The 22,716-nt window shown below is 39.2% G+C and overlaps 1 protein-coding gene across 6 annotated transcripts in view; it reads left to right on the forward strand.

Annotated features, from left to right (window-relative positions):
• Window positions 1-22,716, forward strand: part of dscamb (Down syndrome cell adhesion molecule b) — a 307,420-nt gene that overhangs the window by 21,361 nt on the left and 263,343 nt on the right. For all 6 annotated transcript variants that reach the window (XM_061877415.1, XM_061877414.1, XM_061877411.1 and 3 more), the window contains one exon: window positions 22,357-22,674. In XM_061877415.1, coding sequence (XP_061733399.1) covers window positions 22,357-22,674 — 318 coding nt within the window. The remainder of the gene's footprint in view (window positions 1-22,356; window positions 22,675-22,716) is intronic.

Here is a 22,716-nt window from a genome sequence, read left to right on the forward strand (position 1 = left end):
TTTTTCTCCTATGTCCCACTCTCCCTTGTGGATCCGGTGGCCATGTACTGCTTGCCTGTGTATCGGCTGGGGACATCTCTGCGCTGCTGAGGTTTCCTGCTGGCTCCGCTTTGAGCGGGACTCTCGCTGCTGTGTTGGATCCGCTTTGGACTGGACTCTCGCGACTGTGTTGGATCCAATATGGATTGAACTTTCCCAGTATCATGTTAGAACCGCTCGACATCCATTGCTTTCGTCCTCTCCAAGGTTCTCATAGTCATCATTGTCACCGACGTCCCGCTGGGTGTGAGTTTTCCTTGCCCTTATGTGGGCCTACCGAGGATGTGGTAGTGGTTTGTGTTGTGGTTTGTGCAGCCCTTTGAGACACTAGTGATTTAGGGCTATATAAGTAAACATTGATTGATTGATTGATTTATATATACAGTATATGTGTGTATATGTATGTATATATACATGTGTGTATATATATATGATATATGTATATACATATATGTGTGTGTATATACTGTATATGTATGTATATATGTATGTATGTATATATATATATATATATTTGTAGAAAATGGATGGATGCATATATATATATATATATATATATATATATATATATATATATATATATATATATATGCATAAACATGCTTTTCTGTCAGTATTATATACATTTTGCTATCGTTCATAAAGTAAATTGTACTAAAATCTTACAAAAACAACAGTATTGATACCTGTTATTGACGTTTTCATACGACACTGTGAAAATTTACATTTTTATCTGTTGGGATATCGATATTAGCCCTTTATGGCGCAGTGTCATGGTCCGCAGTCCATTTAAAAATATATATATCCTGTCCAGCCACTTAGGTATATCGTATTGCTGACGTAGATTGCCACATCTGCTGTACAGATTTACATTACAAAAGAGAAGTGTAAAATATTTCTCTTGTTGCCCTATTTGGCTTTATTAAATGGATATATTGAGTGCTTTGCGCGGCCGGACCGAAGCAGGAGAGGATTGACGATGAAAAAAAAGAAGAAAGTGGTGGAAATTGCTGGAACAACAGGGAGGGACAAGGGACAACAACCACAAAAAACTACAACAAGAGAACAACATTAGCAAATACAATACTGTATACACAAATAAAATACCAACATTTATAAAGAAGAACTACTCAATGAAGTAAATAGTAATAACACAGAAATGACAATGAACATTGTTACACTACAAATGGAGCAATAAAAATACAAACATAAAAAAACAAATGATCAATGAATTAATAATGAATAATTTTAATCACCTCTATTATCAACATTACAGTTGCTTCAAATGCAGGACTACATAAATGTAATGATTACTTAAAGTACAAAATAAAGAAAGAAAAGAAAGCGGAGCGGACTATATTAACCTTTCACTTTGTTATGGAAAAAATAGGTTAAGCAGCCCGCCGTCCCTAATTGGCTGTTTTCTTTCTGCCCTCTGTCTCCCCTCGGATTAAATGTGTTTTCCTCCATAGTAGTTTTCTCTTAGCGTGTCTCATTTTGACTAATGTCTGTTTTTGTCTACTATTTACAAGTAAAGTAGAGCCAAGCCAAATAAAAAGGAGAAGTTACAAATGTAAAGATTGTGATTTATTTACCCCCCGCCCCCCCACAAAAGGGAGTCATTTGGCGCCCAGAAGCATGTAAGCATTTACACGTTGCTAAGTGCCCCAATAGACCGTAGCCGGGATTATGTATTGCACTGTGCCTCGCTATCTAGACCATCCATCCCCACCAGGGATTATGCTAATTAGCGTTTGATCAGATGGTGAAATTAAGACGTGATTCATTCAAGGTATTTAATGCTCAGCATACATTTGTGTCTGCCTGGTCCCCAAAACCCGCCCACACACCCCCTCAAGGTCGCTTGAGGAAAAGATGGCCAGGGAGCAAAAGAAGGGAATAGGAGACGTGTGGAGAAAAATCTCTTCTTCTTATTCCGCCCGTGGCACAGGCAGAGATGCAATAAACCAAGATGGGGGACTGAGGGAGGAGAGGTGGAGAAATGGAATGAAATGAGGTAAAGGAGAAAATAAGGCTTTGTGTGTGTAGGATGGGAAGATTGCTGAAAGGAGCCGTGCTGTGGTCCCCTAAGTGTTGAATAAACATGCTTGGTTTAGGGAAAATGGCAGCGATAAATGTTTAATATGATAAGTCCATAAAGACAGTCAAATGAGTCTGGAGTATTAAAACGAGCATGGCACGCAGCAGCAGCAGCGGCAGCCTTTAAAGAGGACGATGAGGAGGGAGGGCAGATAATGGCAGACAGAGCTAACAGGATGAGAGCAGCCAGCTGCTGTGACATCCACATTAACACACTCCACCAGCTGCTGGTCGCAGACGTCTCTTGGACAAACCAGGGACAGCAGCGCAGCTTCAAAGGCCTACCGTGGCCCCGTAATGGCATTATCACTTCCACGAAATTAGCATTAAACAAAAATAAATGAGACCAATCATAGTAAATTGGTGGGTTTTGCAAGGCTGTTATCTTGGGGACACACTGGGGTCACGGGTTCAAAGCCCCAATTGGGGCTTGTTGCTGGGTAGAAACTAAATGACTAGATAGAAACATGAATGTTGGTATACTAGTCCAGTGATTTTCAACCTGTTTGGAGCCAAGACACATTTTTGTTAATTGAAAAAATTCGAAGGCACATCACCAGCAGAAAATATTAAAAATGTAAACTCGGTAGTTGATATTGACATTAAAAAGTCATTATTGCAATTGTTGGATATGAATTCAAGCCATAACCAACCATGCATCACTATAGCTCTAGTCTCAAAGTAAGTGTCACAACCTGTCACATCATGCCGTGACTTATTTGGAGTTTTTTTTTTGGTGTTTTCCTGTGTGTAGTGTCTTGCGCTCCTATTTTGGTGGCTTTTCCTGTTTTGTTGGTATTTTCCTGTAGCAGTTTCATGTTTGCCTATGAGCGCTATTCCCCGTACCTGCTTTGTTTTAGCAAACGCTATCCTTCTTTGTGTGGAAATTGGTGATTGTCATGTCAGGTGCTGATGTACTTTGTGGACGCCGTCTGCTCCACACGCTCTAAGTATTTGCTGTCGTTCAGCATTCTGTTTTTGTTTACTTTGTTGCCAGTTCAGTTTTGGTATTGTTTTCCATAGCCATCCCTAAGCTTAAATGCCGTTTTAAGGGCACCCACCTTTTGTTTATTTTTGGTTTAAGCATTAGATTAATTGATTTATTGAAACTTTTACAGTACAGTACATATTCTGTACAATTGACCACTAAATGGTATCACCCGAATAAGTTTTTCAACTTGTTTAAATCGGGGTCCACGTAAAATGGTAAAGAATAGATACAACGTTTACAAAGCAAATAGCTACCTGCTGCCACCTACTGATATGGAAGAGCATTACACGGTTACTCTGCCGAGCTCTAGACAGCACAGACACTTAACAAAGGCACATTATTTAAAGATTATAATTACGGGTTTCCATAACATTTTTTTATCCAAATAGGTGAAATTACATAATCTCCCGCGGCATACCAGACTGTATCTCACGGCACACCTGTGTGCCGCGGCAAAGTGGTTGAAAAACACTGTACAAGTCAGTGCATGAGCTTTTCAACGCCATTGATCCCCATTCGAACTGGATTCATGGTACTCATGGTGTCCAAAGTAGGATGGGGGACCTCTGCACTAGAGAAAGATAGGAATTTGGGTGTCTGTGGGGAAGGGAACCTACATGTGTCCTATCTGGTTAAAGTATGTCTCTTTAGTGGACCGTTTTTTCAAGTCAGCCCATATTGCAGCTAATGGTGTAGGAAGTGGGATTCATGACCTCTACACTGGTTACCCCAGTGCGACCGAAAACTGGTGAAGCACGAGGCAGATACATGATGAGAATGGTGGGTTCTCAGTCCTTACTGAAAAGATTAGATTAGATAGATTAGATAGTACTTTATTTATTCCGTCAGGAGAGTTCCTTCAGGAAAATTAAAATTTTCAGCACAATCCCATTCAAGTTTAGACAAACATTACAGGGAGACAGAACAGGATCGCTGACGGGTCTGCCGGCTTCCAGCGCCCCTTACAAAAAAGATGAGATACAGGTAAACAAGGAGGGGGAATAGAAGATTAAAACAAAATAAAAAAAAATCGGTCTTAGCCTGGGCCCTGGAGAGGAGGTGCAGACTGAGGCCAAGGGAAAAAAACAACAACTCATAGCCATGGTACACATCCCTCTTCCATGTGTGTAAGAGGGAAACATCAAACATCAAAGAACACAGAGGACACTAAAGACATTAAAGCAGCAGATACAACCAGACACTTCTACATACTAGCTATGAATAAAAAGTAAAAGAAACATATCCACTGTGGTGGCCTCTGCGGTGTTCCACGCCATTGTCCGCTAGGGAGGAGGGAGCATGGCCAGAGACAGGACCAGACCCAACAAAGCAACCAAGACAGCCGACTCCATTTTCGGCCTGTGTCCAGTCCGCATGGATGAGCGAGGATACGTCCAAGGTGACTGAGGTGTCCGACACCTGCTCACCCAGCCAAGACACCGCGAAGCCTCTCCGTCCCAGCGCTCAGTGCTAGCTCCGCAGCCCTGTCCCCTCATCCGCATCTCCTCCAATCCCTCCAAACTCTGCAGTCCTGTCCCTTCATCCGCAAAAAATCTAATCCATTATTACAGTATTATTATTTTACCCAATATATGAATTTGGGTAGCTTTCTGCGGTTTGTGTCACTTGTCTCTAAGGTTTTAGTTAATGAAAAGGGTTTTTCAACTCAATCCAGAGTTTAATCTGAATTCAGAGAACTCGCTCCTTCTCAGCCGTTCACAAGTAATAGTGTCAGCAGTGGGATCAATGACTGCGGAATTGCACACATGAAGGTGCAATTCCAAGGCCCCAATTTAGTTTGTCTTGGTCAGAATATTGCCTTTTCAACTCAATCAAGACAGGTTATTAAGGGGTCATATTTGGATTCTAATCAATATTTAACACAAATTCCTCTACATAAGTTATAATAATGCTGCTTTTGTGAAATGTTGCATACATTTAGCTTGAAAAGCCCATGACTTACCTCTCTCTGAATCGTTTTTTGTGGGCTGTGTTTTTAGCTGCAAATGAACCCCTCCAAGCTCCAACCCTTCCTGGTATCAAAAGTGGGATAGAGTAAGCACTTTTAAAGCAACCCAATGGAACCAGGTTCAAATCAAAGTTGAGGCGCTACTTCAAAGCATGTCACAATTTAGGATGTGATCATCCCCAGCACAAAAGACCTCTGTCGATTACATTTGCAGGTCAATCTGACCATTAGGCCAAAGGCTGTCAGGTGACTTTCGTCAGCATGTTAACGTTTCTATGCTCAGTAAATCCTGTGCTGACAGCGAGCGTCCGCTTAGCTTGCGTGCAGGTGGACAGCGGTCACGTTAAGACGCCGTCCACGGCGACTCCCTTTTGAAGGCCATTAACCTTAATGACTGGCGACATAATAAGGTTGGTCGTCCGGGATGCGCCGTGACCGACTGAAGTCAGGCCTCTGTCAGCAACAATCTGCGCAACGTGAACGCTGCTGCTTAATCATGTTACCAAGAGAGACGATGCATGCTGACCATTAGATTACTTTGGACAGGATTAGATTATAGCCACTCAAGTCTCAATCAGACGTCTTTGAGTATCACAGTGAAGCAGAGAGGTTTGCTGGTTACTGGCACACTCGATGAACTGTGGGCTTGGATTATAGCCGGAACCTAGGACTGTATTTTGTGTATTTGTTAGAAGAACTGATTTTCTGATACTTTCTATTTTGTTCAATAAACAGGCACCGTCAGTTGTACAACAATACAAACGATAACCACGGTTTAATGAACAAATTATTGAGGTGTCAATTAAGACATGGCTTTTTTAAATCTGTGTATAGACTAATTTTTAAATGATTTAGGTGGTCCTGAAGTTCTGGCTAGTCAGTGTATACGGGTTAGGTCTATGCTCAACAAAACTGCACGATTTTGAGGAAAAAGCCCAATTGCAAATTTTCTCTCAATACAGGAATGCATAAATTTGAGAAAATAGTGAGTGAAGGAGGGCGTGTTACTTTTAGACTATCAATCAACATATTCTTGTATCAAGGTGCCGCACATTAGAACAATACAGACTAAGTGTACAGTTTTTTTAATGTAATGTAATCATACTATACAATAAAAATGTTTTTAAGAGCAGCCTGAAGACAGACCTTTTTGATTTGGCTTTTACCTGATATTAATTATTTTGTTGAAGTCATTTGTATTTTACTTTTTTTATCCTATTAGTTATGCAAGATTGAATGCAGTCCTATTTATCATTTTTATTTCTTATAATCTTCATACGTCTTACTTTTATTTTATTCTTTATCCCTACTCATGGTTCTTAATATTTTACAAATATTATTATTTTTATTCTCCAATATTTCTTAGATGAGCAATCTGCCTCAGCGGTTATCGGCTGAGCTAGTGGGGGTGCTTTTGTGTCAGTGTCCTGGTGGCCATGTTCTGATGACTTCCTGGTGCAGATGACTCCTGTGATAGTTTTTACTCACATGTCTCCTCTGTACTCAGCTGTGCAATCATTTGTCCATATACTGTAGTTGCAAATGTGTGTGTGTGTGTTTGCGTTTGGTATCAGTGTCCGTGCGAGCATATGTGATAATGAGGGATATGGGTCATCGTGGTATTCTATTTAACTTTGTAAAGCACTTTGCGTTGCATTTCTTTTAAATATGAAAAGCGCTTCATAAATAAAGTTTGATTTGATTGATTGAATAGTAATGCAAAAAAACTTAGATAGGATACAACATTTTATTTGTAATTACTGCAGATTTGTCTACCACTGTACTGTAATTGGAAAATAAAAAACTTTTAGTTGTCCTAAATAAATAACCAAACAAAAATATAAATAAATATTGAACATGTTAAAGTGCATTCTTTCGTGTTGATGGGGTCATATTGCCCATCCAGTTTGAAGCTGAAATATTCCCAAAAAGGAACATTTGACTTTGTAATCATATTTTTCCCTCCTACTTTTTGTTACTTTGCGCTACTTTTCACTGCCAAGTTGCGAGAATTGAGACTTCCCGCCCACGTTTCCAGTGTATGCAAGGCGGCGCCCTGCTGTCCGCCCAACGAGACAAAAAATTGTGAATGACTGAAAACTGCGTTCAGTTAATGCTACTATAGGGATGTCATGGTATGAACATTTCTTATCATAGTTATTGTGACCAAAACTATCACTGTTATCATTAGTATCGAGGTATTTTTAAATGTGCTCTGAATGTTCACAAAGTACTTAAACTGAAATATTTTAACTAATTTTAACGAAAGAAAAAGGACATATTCAAAGTGATTTCTTTTGAATAAGAAACATTCTAATTAAGAACACTGTTTATTGTACCTCAAGTAGAAATTGAATGTGCATTTAAAAGCAACACAAGCATTATAAAACACAGTAGAATGGCAGAAACTAAATAATAACATGAATAAATAAAAAATACATGTGAAAACTGTGCAAGATAGCCCATTAGGAACGTAAGAGATTAACAAATAAAAAAAAAATGCAAGGATTTTGCCAAATGGCACCTTGAGACCTAACTGCACTTTTTGTCAATATAAATAAAAATAGTGTTTATATATGAGATCTAGTCTTACACATAGGGCTGCACGATTTTAGCCAAATTAACTATCACGATTATTTTTTATCAACACTGAAATCATGATTATTAAACATGATTATTCATTTGGTTTGGTAAAACAGTGTTGGGGTGGGGCGTGAACACAACACCATCATGTAATTTGTAATGTTTAATAAAAAGGCTATATATATATATATATATATATATATATATATATATATATATATATATATATAAAAAGACAAATATTTGTGTTTTTGTTCATTAATAGTGTCAAAGCGTCAAATTTTTTCCATTACATTTGCCTTTATCTATATTTTTACATTTTGATAGAAAGATTTTTTTTTAAAGTTTTGTACATTTACATGTACTAATGTATGTACATGTACATGCTGCATCAGGACGAAGCCATTAAGAATTCGAACAGAACTATGTTTTATAAGAATTAGCTAAACACGACAAAACATTAATAAAATACTGTCACGTGAATGGTTTTTAAAGTAATAACTTTGTGAAAAAAAAAACACGTACAAATATGCCATCTAATAACAGCAGTGCGCTCTTTAACACACGCAGAGAGTCCATGGAAGTAGAAGCCAGTGAAAAAAAGCATAACGAAGCGATCGGCTCCGATTACTCAGAGGGAAAATCTCCGGAGCAAAGTCCGTGTAGTTGCCACCATATTTTTCTGAAGCCAAACGGCGCTAGTGCGCTGCTGCGACTCCATTTTCAGGAAGTGAGCGGTGTTGCTTAAAATGCATTAATAAAGGACGGTTATCGGTAATGAAAAATTTAAACAGTATTACAAACCGTCTGGAATTTTACCATAATTTATCATTAGACAGTTTAACGTTAAAGTTAAAGTTAATGCACCACTGATATTTATACACACAATAGGTGTGGTGAATTTACCCTCTGCATTTGACCCATCCCCTTGTTCATCCCCTGGGAGGTGAGGGGAGCAGTGAGCAGCAGCGGTGGCCGCGCTTGGGAATCATTTTGGTGATCTAACGCCCAATTCCAACCCTTGATCCTGAGTGCCAAGCAGGGAGGTAATGAGTCCCATTTTTATAGTCTTTGGTATGACTCAGCCGGAGTTTGAATTCATGACCTACCAATCTCAGGGCGGACATTCTCGCCATAAGGCCACTGATCAGGCTTACGGTAACATTCCTATTCTACTGTTAAATTACCGCGCTCGATGCTGAGAGCGATGCAGAGAGTGAGACCTCTTCTCCCTGTTTGACGCGAGGGATACTTTTAATTGGCCAGTAGGCAAAGGATGCGAGTCTCAACAATTCTGATTGATGAACATGTCTGTCACTAACGTGCCAGTGACGGCAAATTAAAAAATCCTCAAAATGGTTTGGTTAAAGCAGTTGTTAAAACCTCGGTGTTGGTTCGATGTCGATTAATCGTGCAGCCCTAATGATTTCTCATCAATTTGTATAGTACATAAAACACTACGGCAGCCGTATTCAACTTGCGCCTGGAGGGTATCAAACTGGGCTACAAGACTGTTCACACAAACATGCTGAAATCAGCAGAAGAGGCAATCCTCCTTTCATATACTGTGGACAATCTTTGAGTGACCTTGCCACTGTTAGATAAACAATCTATGGCAGTGGGCAGAATAATCGCTCATAGAAGTACAAACCCCAAAACCAGTGAAGTTGGCATGTTGTGTAATTTGTACATAAAAACAGAATACAATGATTGGCAAATCCTTTTCAACTTATACTCAGTAGAATAGACTGCAAAGACAAGATATTCAATGTCCGAACTGGGAAACATATTTTTCTTGTGCAAATAATTATTAACTTAGAATTTAATGGCAGCAACACATTGCAAAAACGTTGCCACAGGGGCATTTTTACAACTGTGTTACATGGCCTTTCCTTTTAACAACACTCAGTAAACGTTTGGGAACTGAGGAGACCAATTTTTTTCTTGATGTTCAGCTTAAGTTCTTTAACAGTCCACACATTTCCAATGCCGGCTGGTTATTTTCCTATTTGGTCTGGAGGTCACGACATCCACAGTTTCCTAAAACAATTTAAAAAGTGGACTCGTCAGACCACAGAACACTATTCCACTTTCCATTAGTCCATCTTAGATGAGCTCGGGCCCACCGAAGCCGGCGGCGTTTCTGGGTGTTTGTTGTTAAATGGCTTTGGCTTTGCAAAGTACAGTTTTAACTTGCTCTTACAGATGTAGCGACCAACTGTAATGTTCCTGAGCCCATCTGGTGATATCCTTTACGCACTGATGTCGCTGATGCAGTACCGCTTGAGGGATCGAAGGTCACTTGCATTCAATGTTGGTTTTCGGCCTTGCCATGATTTCTCCAGATTCTCTGAACCTTTTGATGAGATTATGGATCGTAGATGGTGAGATCCTTAAATTCTTTGCAATAGCTTGTTGAGAATTGTTGGTCTTAAATTGTTAGACAATTTGCTCACGCATTTGACCCTCACCCCATCCTTGTTTTTGAAGGACTGAGCATTTCATGGAAGCTGCTTTCATACCCAATCATGGCACCCACCTCTTCTCAATTAGCCTGTTCACCAGTGGGATTTTCCAAATAAGTGTTTGACGAGCATTCTTCAACTTTCTCAGTCTTTTTTGCCACTTGTACCAGCTTTTTATTGTTACATGTTGCTGGCATCAAATTCCAAATGAGTTAATATTAGCAAAAAATAAAAAAAATTAACAGTTCAAACGTTAAGTATCTTGTCTTGGCAGTCTATTCAATTGAATATAGGTCGAAAAGGACTTGCAAATCATTGTATTCTGCTTTTATTTACGATTTCACGTGCCAACTTCCATAGTTTTGGGTTTTGGAGATGTTTTACCCCTGTTCTTAACTCACCTTGGTAACCCATGCACAGCGACCCTCTGGAGTAGTGTGTTCACCGAGTGTGTGTGTGTTGGAGACCTGAGACATAATAAACAGTGAATGGCGTTTTTCAAATTATATTTATCCAGTCCTGTCTGTCAAACGGATTATGCATTTGCATACTATAAATACGGTTAACTAGGTCGAGGAGAGGGGAATACCACAGAAAAATATGGGAATGATTATAATTACACTGCAAAACAGGCGACTGTTTCATTTTAATTGCAGAAGCTGTTTTCTCGGTCCATGCAAATGAACTACTGTTTGGTTTATCTACATTTGATTGACACAAATACCGATTGTAGGTCAGCGTCACGTCCACGTGTGGGCGACCCTTTTGAGCAATGTGATTGAAGTGTCTTCTCGCCCAAGGACATAACAGTAGTAATTGGGACGTAGGAAACCGGATTCAAACCAGGGAGCCTCCGGTTACCGGGCAAGAGCACTCTAGAGCCTGAGCAACGCCGTGCCACCAATCGTCAAATCAATCATTTGCAATAGAACACTGTTGCCTCACGACCTGATGGCAAGGGAAGCTAACTAACCGGGTCATTTACAAGTATTGATAAGCAATAAGCATCTTTCTCAAGGGTACTTAAAGACATACAGGAGGAGAGCTCAATCTTAATTTCCTTTCAGGAGCTTCCAAATGTGTCACTTTATGAGGTAGGGCTACAACTAACGACTTTAGTCGAATAGTCATCAGCTGTCTAAACGATTGATCGACTAATCGGATTCTGATGATGACACCCATTTAGTGGCTCTTATTTGGCCTCCAGCTTTCATATTCAGCTTGAGATATTTTAGGCGTTTGGTTGCTAACAATACTGATGATTTTATATTTATATAATAACTCTTATTAACTCTGTATAACTCTAACTCGAACTGCTCAGTTGTCTAGTGGTTAGAGTGTCCGCAAAACAGCGACCGCAGAACAGTTTCAATCCTGATAAATCACACTGCGTGTGCTAATAGTCCGCTTTGTGTTTTTTCCTTCCTATATTGTGGGAGTTCTAATGACCAGCGTATATTCTGCATAAGACAGACACGCTAATTGGAGTAGTTTTTAAACTGATACTATAGTAGGGGCCTGATCTACCAAAATCCAAATAACACGCGCTAAACAGCGTGTGCAATGCGTGTACCATTAGTGGGCGTGTTGCGTGTGGTTTACAAATAACAAGTGCAAAAGTGGTGCAGACAGCCCTATTTTAAATGAGGATTTTGCATTATGTGCCCATGGAAACACTCATTTCCCTCCATATTCATGTTGTCGTGCTGCTGCCTGTGGGGTTTAGCACTGTTGAACCAACAGCACACATCTATAATCTGTAACGCCTTTTCTGCAATATACAATTCCAATCTAGACAACAGAAACTGATTTTAACATGCTGACAAAGCACTCTGCATGGAGGTAGTGGACCATCATAAGACCAGAGCGCATTCATGCTTCTGGGATGATCCAAATGCAAAAATTTTTTTTTTTCATGTAACAGAAATATTATCAAAATGCATTTCCGAAAAAAATAAACACCAATTTGTTTTATTCATCCCCTAAAGTTATGAAAGAGCTAATCAATTAAAAGGTGATATTGCTGAATAGACAATAGGTTTTTAGTTTTGACGGTCCATTTACAGTATGTTGACACACAAAGCACGATCGCCTCCTTTGTCATAGCTACTACTTTGCAACTAAATATAGACGCAAAACAGCGACCGCACAACAGTTTCAGTCCTGATAAATCACACTGCCTATGCTAAATAATCTGATTTGCATTTCTTCCTCCCTATATTGTGGGAGTTTTAATGATCGGCGTATATTCTGCATGGTTATGAAGATAGACACGCCAAAGATGCATTCCGCCGCGCAGCAGAAAATGTAGATCAGCGTTGCATGTCCTTTTATGTTTGTACATTTTTTAATACATGTAAACCTTCCATTGATTAGGCCTTAAGTCTCAAAAGTTTTGCCATCTTGAAGCTCTAGCCGTTTGCTTCTTGTGTCATCCTACTTGGTGTGTGTGTGTAGCATGCTTGGTCATTCCTTTTCCTCTATCCCCCGGTGATAACGATACTTGGCCGACAGTATGTTTTCCAACATGGTGGCGAGGATTAGTATCTGAGAAGCGCCTCCACTTTGTTGCGGCTTGCTCTCAAATTCGAGCACCCTCCTGGAATTCATGCAACCCCTGCATGTGTAACATGGAATATGGAAATATAATTGTGGCTCCCTGAGAGTGCATCCCTTTTAAAGTATTCTTTCACCTGAGCACAATCATTAGCACATAAACACAGGGGCAAAACTGCGCAAATATTTAAAATTTTACTATCAAAATGTTGTCTATTTTAAAGCAAGGAAAGACAAAGTGCCAATAAAAAACAATGTATCAATTTGTATGTAAACAGAGGACAGTCAAAATAGCACCGATTAAAAAAAAAAAAAAAATCTATCAAGCTTACTCAAAAAGAAAAGATAATGTTGTTATGATGATGATGATGTGTATTGACAAAGTTTGGCTGGCGTACCTATTTTTCAATCAACGTTGTCTTTCTGTTAGCTAGCTATTCTAACAAGCTACCAAGCCTATTATCTTACTGGGGAGAGTCCCAGAACACATCCTGTCCGGAAAAAACATGAGCGATGACGTCATGGTCTATTATCGAAAAAACTATATATTATTAATTTTATTGTCCATTTCTGTCGATTATGTCAATGGCGTGTACACAGCCCCATTTAGTTTTGTCTCCCAGCGTTATTACTACCAACACCCACAGAGTGGGTCTGCTGCAGATATAATCCCTCATCCTGTCTTCTCCTCTGCGAGCAAGTGTGTAATTTAGACATCAGTGTCTCTAAATGTGTTTTTTAAAAGGCAATACAGTCCAGGGACTTCTCCTAACGAGACAGGCGGCCACTCTGGTCTATTTAAGACATGAAAACAAACGCGTGCGCCTCTGTTGCTTCGTCTTAGCATAGCCGGCGCCCCGCTCTCATGAAACATCAGAGGACAGATCTGTCGTCGAGGATCAGCGGCAATGCATGCAGCCAAGCCTTTCTACTGTCACAGCGCTGCTTAATATTCATGAGAGCAAATTGGAGGACAGTCATTTAGATCCCGCGCTCGCTGTATCGCCCCTGGGCAGAGCATGCAGAGCGGTAGCGTTTACTCACTGAGTCTGGACTGGTTGGCATCTGCCTGTCCCTGATGTAATTTTGTGTTAATGTGCCGTCTGGGTATTTTCATAAAAGAAAATTATTGTGGAGCTTTTTTTTTTTAAATGATTGCTTCAAGTTCATATACTGTATACAGGTTGAACTAAAAAAAACTAGATTATTGCGCAAATGTTTGTTTATTCCTACAATTAGATTTACAAAGTATTTGACTGAGGCTTATAGCATGCAACTGAAGATATTATGCGTCTTCTTTTCATATAATTTTGATGATGATCTTATGAAATAAAAAAAATGATTTTCAAATACTGTACGCATTGATCAGAAAAATGTATATCAATTAAAAGCTGAACATATTTCACTTTGTTTGTAATGAGATTATATCGCATATGTCTTTCACATTTGACGTTGAATTGCTGTAATTATATTGACTTTTGCAGGATATGCACATTTTTATCTGTACTACAATGGGGGAATGCTGATTTTGTCGGTTATAAAGACAATCCAAGTTTTTTTGAAAGGTTTTTTTTCACGGGGAGACACCAAATATAAACCATAAGTACAGAAAATACAAGGTTCTGAATTGTATTCTATACAGTGACATGTCAATCCCTCAAGGATTTTTCTGGCTTTTTTTTTTTGGATTGCTGCGTACTGAAATGCTTGAATTGTCTACAGATTTTTCAGAAAGATGCAGCAAAACATGCGATATTTTCCCCCCCAATATTATTAAAACAAGTTGTGATTTGTCATCGAGTATTGCCAGTAACCTTAACCTCAAAAAGCACAATTTAAAAAAAAATTAAAAACACACTGTTATGATGTTTTACTTATTTTATACCCCTAGATGTCAGTAATAGCATGTAATCAGAGCTCATTGTCAAATTAATGTACTGTTTTAATTAATCATAACTAATAATAGTGATAATTATTTATAATTATGGATAGAAACACCACTCCAGCCTACCTTGTTACTGCTCTGTCGTCCACAAGTTGCGACGTTCTTGAAATGTGTTTGTCCATCTTAAACATTCATTTATGTTCTAACACAGCAAAAAGCATTTGTAAACTGTTGCGAGCGAGCTTTAGTGCAAATTTTTGCTGGTAAATGAGAGTCATTGACAGACTATCATCACACTTCAACAACTCTAACATGTAAATGCTGCCTTGTTGCTCGGTCGACATTGGAAATGTTAATGTGTGCCGAATTGTCTTACCCTGGATAAATAAAGGTTAAATGAATATATAAATACATGTAACTATGAAGATAGGACGCCAATGTGTTGATAAATGTTTATATACTACTGTACATTGCATTACCCAGAATGCTTAGCAGCGCCATAGACAGGAACCGGGAGTAGGTCAGAGTTACGCGTGAGCTGTTTGAGCACCAAATAGTTGATATATTGTTGCATGTTGCCCTCCCTGCTTCATCTACACTAGAAACAAACAATAGAATAGACAAATTTAATTGGTGGAAATGAGGTCGAAATGTGCGAGGAAGCTGCGAACATCGGAAAAAGTTTTGAGGCAGCGCTTACTGTAATTCACCGGAAAAGCCAAGTGCATATAAAGTAACTCTGTAACTCTCTCGCTCCCTCTCTATATACATGTATACGTATGTGTATATATACATTTCTATATACATATATAGGTATATAAATATATATATATATATATATGTGTGTGTATGTATGTATGTATCTACGTATGTATGTATGTATGTATGTATATATATGTGTATATATGTATATGTATATATGTATGTGTATGTATATATGTATGTGTATATATATGTATGTGTATATATATATATATATATATATATATATATATATATATATATATATATATATACATATATATATATATATACATATATATATGTGTGTGTGTGTGTATATGTATATATATATGTGTATATGTATGTGTGTATATATATTAGGGCTGCGAATCTTTGGGTGTCCCACAATTCGATTCAATATCGATTCTTGGGGTCGTGATTCGATTATAAATCGATTTTTTCGATTCAAGGCGATTCTCGATTCAAAAACGATATTTTTCCGATTCAAAACGATTCAATACATAGGATTTCAGCAGGATCTACCCCAGTCTGCTGACATGCCAGCAGTGTAGTAGATTCTTTTTAAAAAGCTTTTATAACTGTAAAGGACAATGTTTTATCAACTGATTGCAATAATGTAAATATGTTTTAACTATTAAACGAACCAAAAATATGACTTATTTTATCTTTGTGAAAATATTGGACACAGTGTGTTGTCAAGCTTATGAGATGCGATGCAAGTGTAAGCCACTGTGACAATATTGTTCTTTTTTTTTTTTTTTTTTATAAATGTCTAATGATAATGTCAATGAGGGATTTTTAATCACTGCTATGCTGAAATTATATCTAATATTGATACAGTTGCTGATAATATTCATTTTTGTTTCACTACTTTTGGTTGGTTCAATGTCGTGTTTGTGTCTCCTCAATTGCTCTGTTTATTGCAGTTCTGAGTGTTGCTGGGTCAGGTTTGGTTTTGGAATTGGATTGCATTGTTATGGTATTGCTGTGTATTGTTTTGTTGGATTGCTAAAAAAAAATTAAAAAAGACAAAAAACATTTTTGATTTTTTAAAAATGAGAATCGATTCTGAATCCCACAACGTGAGAATCGCGATTCAAATTCGAATCTATTTTTTCCCACACCCCTAATATATACATATATGTGTATATGTATGTACTGTATGTATATGGATATGAGGATTTATATACATATGTATGTAATTTTTTTTTTAAATAAAATAAAATATATATATACACACACACACAGTATCAAGCAGCTAAAATGTGCTTAACATGGATAAGTGTGGAAATAGTCTTTTGCATTGTAGTGGATTTAAATGAGCATAAATTTGAATTATGTATGGTGCCTGGACATTTTTTATAATATCCACAAAGTTCAGTGAGAAGTTTGTCTTATGTGTGACCATGTTTGTTGACTTTCTGTGTTGATTGCAATTTGCGCCGAGAGTGGGAAAGGTTGTTTGGTTTGGGTCATATAAGTAAATGCTGAGCCATGTAAAGTTCAACCTCATCTCGTGGTCATTGATCTGATTTACTCACGTTGTCCCCAAGATCGTGGCAAATCTAAAGTAATCAGACTGTCAGCTAATTAAAGTAAAGCTGTATGCACCCCACCGTTCAGATTCCTTATTAAACTCCTAACTTCTCACGAACCAAACTGAAGACGGGCCGTAGTTTGGACACCCCTACCCTAAAGGTTTCAAAGCTGTCACTAGGCAGTTCAAAGTTGAAGCTCCCTCGACTGATTTTCTTTGGGATGCAGGTCAGTAGACTTTCCAGGATCTGAATGTACTTCCTCTAGAGCAGGGGTGGGCATTACATCGATCGCGATCGACTGGTCGATCTCGGAGGGTGTGTCAGTCGATCTCAAGCCAGGCATTAAAAAATATACATAAAAATGAGCAATCATCAATCATACCAAGACTTCACTTTCGTCAGTTGTTTGACATTCTCGGCACCCGAGGATCTTGTGAGATGACGCTGGCTGCTGCGAGCTCATATTTAAGAAAAAAATCACTAACAGGGCGGACGCAGAGAAACACAGTTTATTTCTAGAGACTCCGTACCTACTGTCAAAACTCTAAAGACCGACTGCACAGTTCCTGTCTTCACCATAAAAGACCTGTTTCATCCTGCCTCTGCTAACAAAATAAGAGCCTCAGAAAGCTAGCGTGCACAAGCTAGCAAGCTACGGAGTTTTATGCCAATGTATTTCTCCCCCGTCCTCAGCGACCGCTTTCTCACTTGCTTGCCCAGACGTCACTCACCTGCTGCCAGACATTAAAGGGCCACACACATATGCTACTCTCATAACAAAGTGTTTAAAAACGAGTATGCAAGTTGGACAAATGAGATGCCAAATCCAGCCACTTTCATGTGGTATTGGACAGAAAGGAGGACTTTTTTTTCTCCTCCATTTGAAAATGCGGACGTTATCAGCACCACTGTCTAATTCCAATCAATGCAAGTCATCAGAATCAAATACACCAACTTATATTCTTGTCCTCATGAAAGAAAGGAATCTATGTGTGTTAAACATGCTTGTATTATCATTAAACACCATTAACTTGTTAACAAAAATGTCTCTTTCATAAATAAATAAATATAAATTATAAATAGGAATGAGGTAGATCTCCTCGACTTGGTCAATTGAAAAGTCGCCCCTGCTCTAGAGCCACTCCTTTGTTGCCTTGGTCCTATATTTCGGGTCATTGGACCCATCCATGACCTATCTGTAGTGTTGTTTAGGATTTTTGTTGTTGTCAGTCTTTACCAAAAGTTATGGATCGATCATGGCTTTGGAAGGGGTGAGTTTATAAAATCATCAAGGGATCAGATGCAAAATGAATGTCTGCTGGGACGTTGGTGAGGTCTGAGTGTACCTGCATCACCAGACCATGTACTGCACTCTTGCTGAGGCTAGCGTAGTCAATTAAGAAATAGGAACATTACCGTGAAACAGTCAATTTCTCTTCTTTTAATTAAATCAATCTGGCTATTGCTTGCCGCCTGGCTAAAAGTGAGCCCGGCCCCGAATCCTTTTCATGAAACAGACGAATATGGAATCAGCCGTGACATAAATCCTGATCCAATTTCTCTCCCCGTACTTGAATAAAAGCTTTCACAAGCAATCGCACACTTCTTTGATCTATTTCTCCACCGCCTCAATTAACTCAAGTACCTAAATTGTTTTTGCTGGGAATATGAAAAAACACAATTTCTGCCATTTGTACCTGTCCCCGGATTTTGGCTGGTACATAGGACTTGTATGGAATGCTTTCTTTGTAGTGTCTAATTCCGATAAAACTGCAGACTGCGTCTTTTTTTGGTTCTGTCCTACTTGTTTTGATGGTTTTACTAAATACTAAGTAGACCGCTTGCGAAAATGTGAAAAGACAAACCAACCAAATCAGGGTATTTTTTAAGATTCATTCATATTTTATTATTTTTGTAATCATGAAAGGCAGTGTTTGTTTTGTTTTAATTTTGCTTACAGTATCTGGACTTTTGCTGTCATTCACCTGCAGGTTTTATATTGCACCAGAAGTTTATTGACAACAATCCCTGTCTTTTACATACAAACACATAGGCCACAACAACAACAAAAAACATTTATTACTGCTGATCTGCTGCCTTTCTCTTGTCAGACTGCACGCTGTTGATTGCGGACACCGTAATCCACAGTTAGGGATGGGTACTGCCACATTTGAGTTGAGACGGTGCTAATAGTTGTTACCTGGGAATTGGTACTCGTACACAACAGTACTACTTTATTTGTTAATTAATGTTAATATGTCTAATAATGAAAACAATATAATTTAACAGTGAGCTGATAATGATTACTGTGCTGTCATGTTGTTATATCTTCATTTATTTAATTTTTGGGTCTCTTTTGCACGTACTATATTATAGGCTTTGCATGCTTTTACAATTCCAAGACATTAGATGGCAGTAGCGTATAGATTGCGTAGTCAAGCAGAAGTCTTTGCCGTTCAACTGAATCTAGTCTTTTGTTTTGCCTAAAAAGTGATTATACTATAAGTATTGTATTTAGTTCACATTCATTATCAAATTTAAAATTACTAATGCTAATTCGTAGCATGTATGTGGCAAACACAAATTAAATTAGCATCCAGCTAGTGCATTTTGAAAAGTGGAACCTTCATTTATGTTGGAGTATTTTCAATCAGGCATACTTACTTTGTTGTGACTGAAAATTGCAACATTAACTATAGAGGCAGTTTGGCTGACTCAGTTCTGAGTTTTGAGTGCTTGTTTGCCCGCCAAGTGTTAGATCACTTGATCAAAGTCGCGTTTTATATTCCTATATTTAAACCCAGTGTTACTGTTCAGAATGTATTGTTAAGAATGACAAAGAAACACAAATATATCACTCTGCATGGTTTGGTCTCCCAGTTGGGACACAACTTGATCAACGTGAAAGTGTTTTAAAGAGGGTGAAGGGCCCAATTAAATGGTAAGGGGGAAGGTTGGGATTCAGCCCTAATTTGCATGCCCAGTTGTGTTAAAAGTAATTGTTGCTGTATTCAAAGCCCAAAACCAGTAAAGTTGGCACTTTGTGTGAATCGTAAATAAAAACAGAATACAATGATTTGCAAATCCTTTTAAACTTATATTCAATTGAATAGACTGCAAATGGGGGCAGCACGGTGGAAGAGGGGTTAGTGCGTCTGCCTGACAATACAAAGGTCCTGAGCAGTCCTGCGTTCAATCCCAGGCTCGGGATCTTTCTGTGTGGAGTTTGCATGTTCTCCCTGTGACTATGTGGGTTCCCTACGGGTACTCCGGCTTCCTCCCACCTCCAAAAACATGCACCTGGGGATAGGTTGATTGGCAACACTAAATTGGCCCGAGTGTGTGAATGTGAGTGTGAATGTTGTCTGTCTATCTGTGTTGGCCCTGCGATGAGGTGGCGACTTGTCCAGGGTGAACCCCGCCTTCCGCCCGATTGTAGCTGAGACAGGCACCAACGCCCCCTGCTACCCCAAAGGGAATAAGCGGTAGAAAATGGACGGATGGATGGACGGCAATTGTTAGAACTGAAAAACTAATCATTCACTTAGAATTTAATGGCAGCAACACATTGCAAAAAAGTTTTGACAGGGGCATTTTTACCACTGTGTTACATGGCCTTTTCTTTTAACAACACTCAGTAAACGTTTGGGAACTGAGGAGACCAAATTTGGAAACCTTTCCAGTGGAATTCTTTTCCATTCTTGCTTGATGTACAGCTTAAGTTGTTCAACAGTCCGGAGTCTCCGTTGTCGTATTTTAGGTTTCATATTGCGCCACACATTTTCAATGGCAGGCCAGTCTTGTACCCGCAGTCTTTTACTTTTAGCCGCGTTGTTGAAACACATGCAGAATATGTCTTGGCATTGTCTCGCTGAAATAAGCAGGGGTGTCCATGAAAAAGACGTTGCTTGGATGGCAACATATTTTGCTCCAAAACCTGTATGTACCTTTCAGTATTAATGGTGCCTTCACAGATGTGTAAGTTACCCATGCCTTGGGCACTAATACACCCCCATACGATCACAGATGCTGGCTTTTGAACTTTGCGCCTATAACAATCCGGATGGTTCTTTGGATGGTTCTTTTCCTCTTTGGTCCACAGCTTCCAAAAACAATTTCAAATGTAGACTCCTCAGAAAGACCACTGATCACTTTTCCACTTTGCATAAGTCCATCTTAAATGAGCTTGGGCCCAGCAAAGCCGGCAGCATTTCTGGGTGTTGTGGATAAATGGCTTTGGCTTTGCATAGTAGAGTTTTAGCTTGCACTTACAGATGTAGTGACAAACTGTAGTTACTGACAGTGCTTTTCTGAAGTGTTAGTGAGCTCATGTGGTGATATCCTTTACACACTGATGTCGCTTTTTGATGCAGTACCACTTGAGGAATCGAAGGACTTGGCCTTGCCGCTTATGTACAGTGATTTCTCCAGATTCTCTGAACCTTTTGATGATATTACAGACCGTAGATGGGGAAATACCTAAATTCCTTGCATTAGCCCTTTGGGAAATGTTCTTAAACTGTTTGACAATTTTCTAATCCTCATGTTCACAAAGTGGTGACCGTTTGAAGATGATTTCATTGATTTCATCACCTGTTCCCAATTAGCCCGTTCACCTGTGGGATGTTCCAGATAAGTGTTTGATGAGCATTACGGTACTCAACTTTCTCACTCTTTTTGCCGCTTGTGCCAGCTCTTTTGAATTATGTTGCAAGCATCAATATCGAAATGAGCTAATATTTGCAAAAAATAACAACGTTTACCGGTTCGAACGTTAAATATCTTGTCTTTGCAGTGTAATCAATTGAATATTGGTTGAAAATGATTTGCAAATCATTGTATTCTGTTTTTTATTTACGATTTACTCAACGTACCAACTTCACTGGTTTTGGGTTTTGTACTTTTTTTTTTTAATATGTAGCACCAGATGCCAGCATTGGCAAGGATCTTATATCTGATGTGTGAAAGCTCGCACACTTGGGGAAATATCCCCCCTTCCAAGGCACTGTAACGTCACTTTGTCCATGTGTCAGGAACTGGCAAATCAGTCCATCAAATATATGTTATTGCATTCAACAATCTTCACATTTGGAATAAAGAGTGGATTTGATTGACTGAAATTAGTGTTTTGTGTGTGTGAGAGAGAGCGATGGTAAGAGCGGGACTTTTAGAGTCTCTTATTGCTGGGTTAAAGCTGTTGGAGCAGAGAAGAAGGAAATTTTAGAGCTGGTTAGGAATTTATGAAGCGCTAAAATGTTTTTCCCCCCAAGGGACGGTCCTCGCCGGCTTGTCACTGTCACTGTAGGCCATTTGGAGGGGAGAGCTTCGTTTTGTGGAAGTTTCTGCTGATAAAGAAGACCATGTAGATAACACTGGCCGTGCTTTGAGTAATTTATAGCTATGATAGCTGCACACTGACTGCTCTTAATTTTTTCTATATTATTGTGCCTTGAGAATGACTCACTTGTCCGTCTTTCCTCTTGCAGTTTTCAGTGAGGACCAACATTCCAGCCTGTACTTTGTCAATGCATCTCTGCAAGAGGTAATATTCGCCAGCACCACAGGGACCTCTGTGCCCTGTCCTGCTGGGGGCGCGCCCCCCGCCTCGCTGCGCTGGTATCTGGCGACCGGCGAGGAGATCTACGATGTCCCGGGCATCCGTCACGTCCACCCGAACGGAACCCTCCAGATCTTCAACTTCCTGCCGTCCAGCTTCAGCAAGCTGATCCATGACAACACCTACTACTGCACTGCCGAAAACCCCACGGGCAAGATCCGGAGTCAGGATGTCCACATTAAAGCCGGTGAGTCCACAACTGGTGGTTCACTGGAACTCTGAGGGAATA

The sequence above is a fragment of the Nerophis ophidion genome, linkage group LG18 (assembly GCF_033978795.1).
Source record: "Nerophis ophidion isolate RoL-2023_Sa linkage group LG18, RoL_Noph_v1.0, whole genome shotgun sequence".
Lineage (NCBI taxonomy): Eukaryota > Metazoa > Chordata > Actinopteri > Syngnathiformes > Syngnathidae > Nerophis > Nerophis ophidion.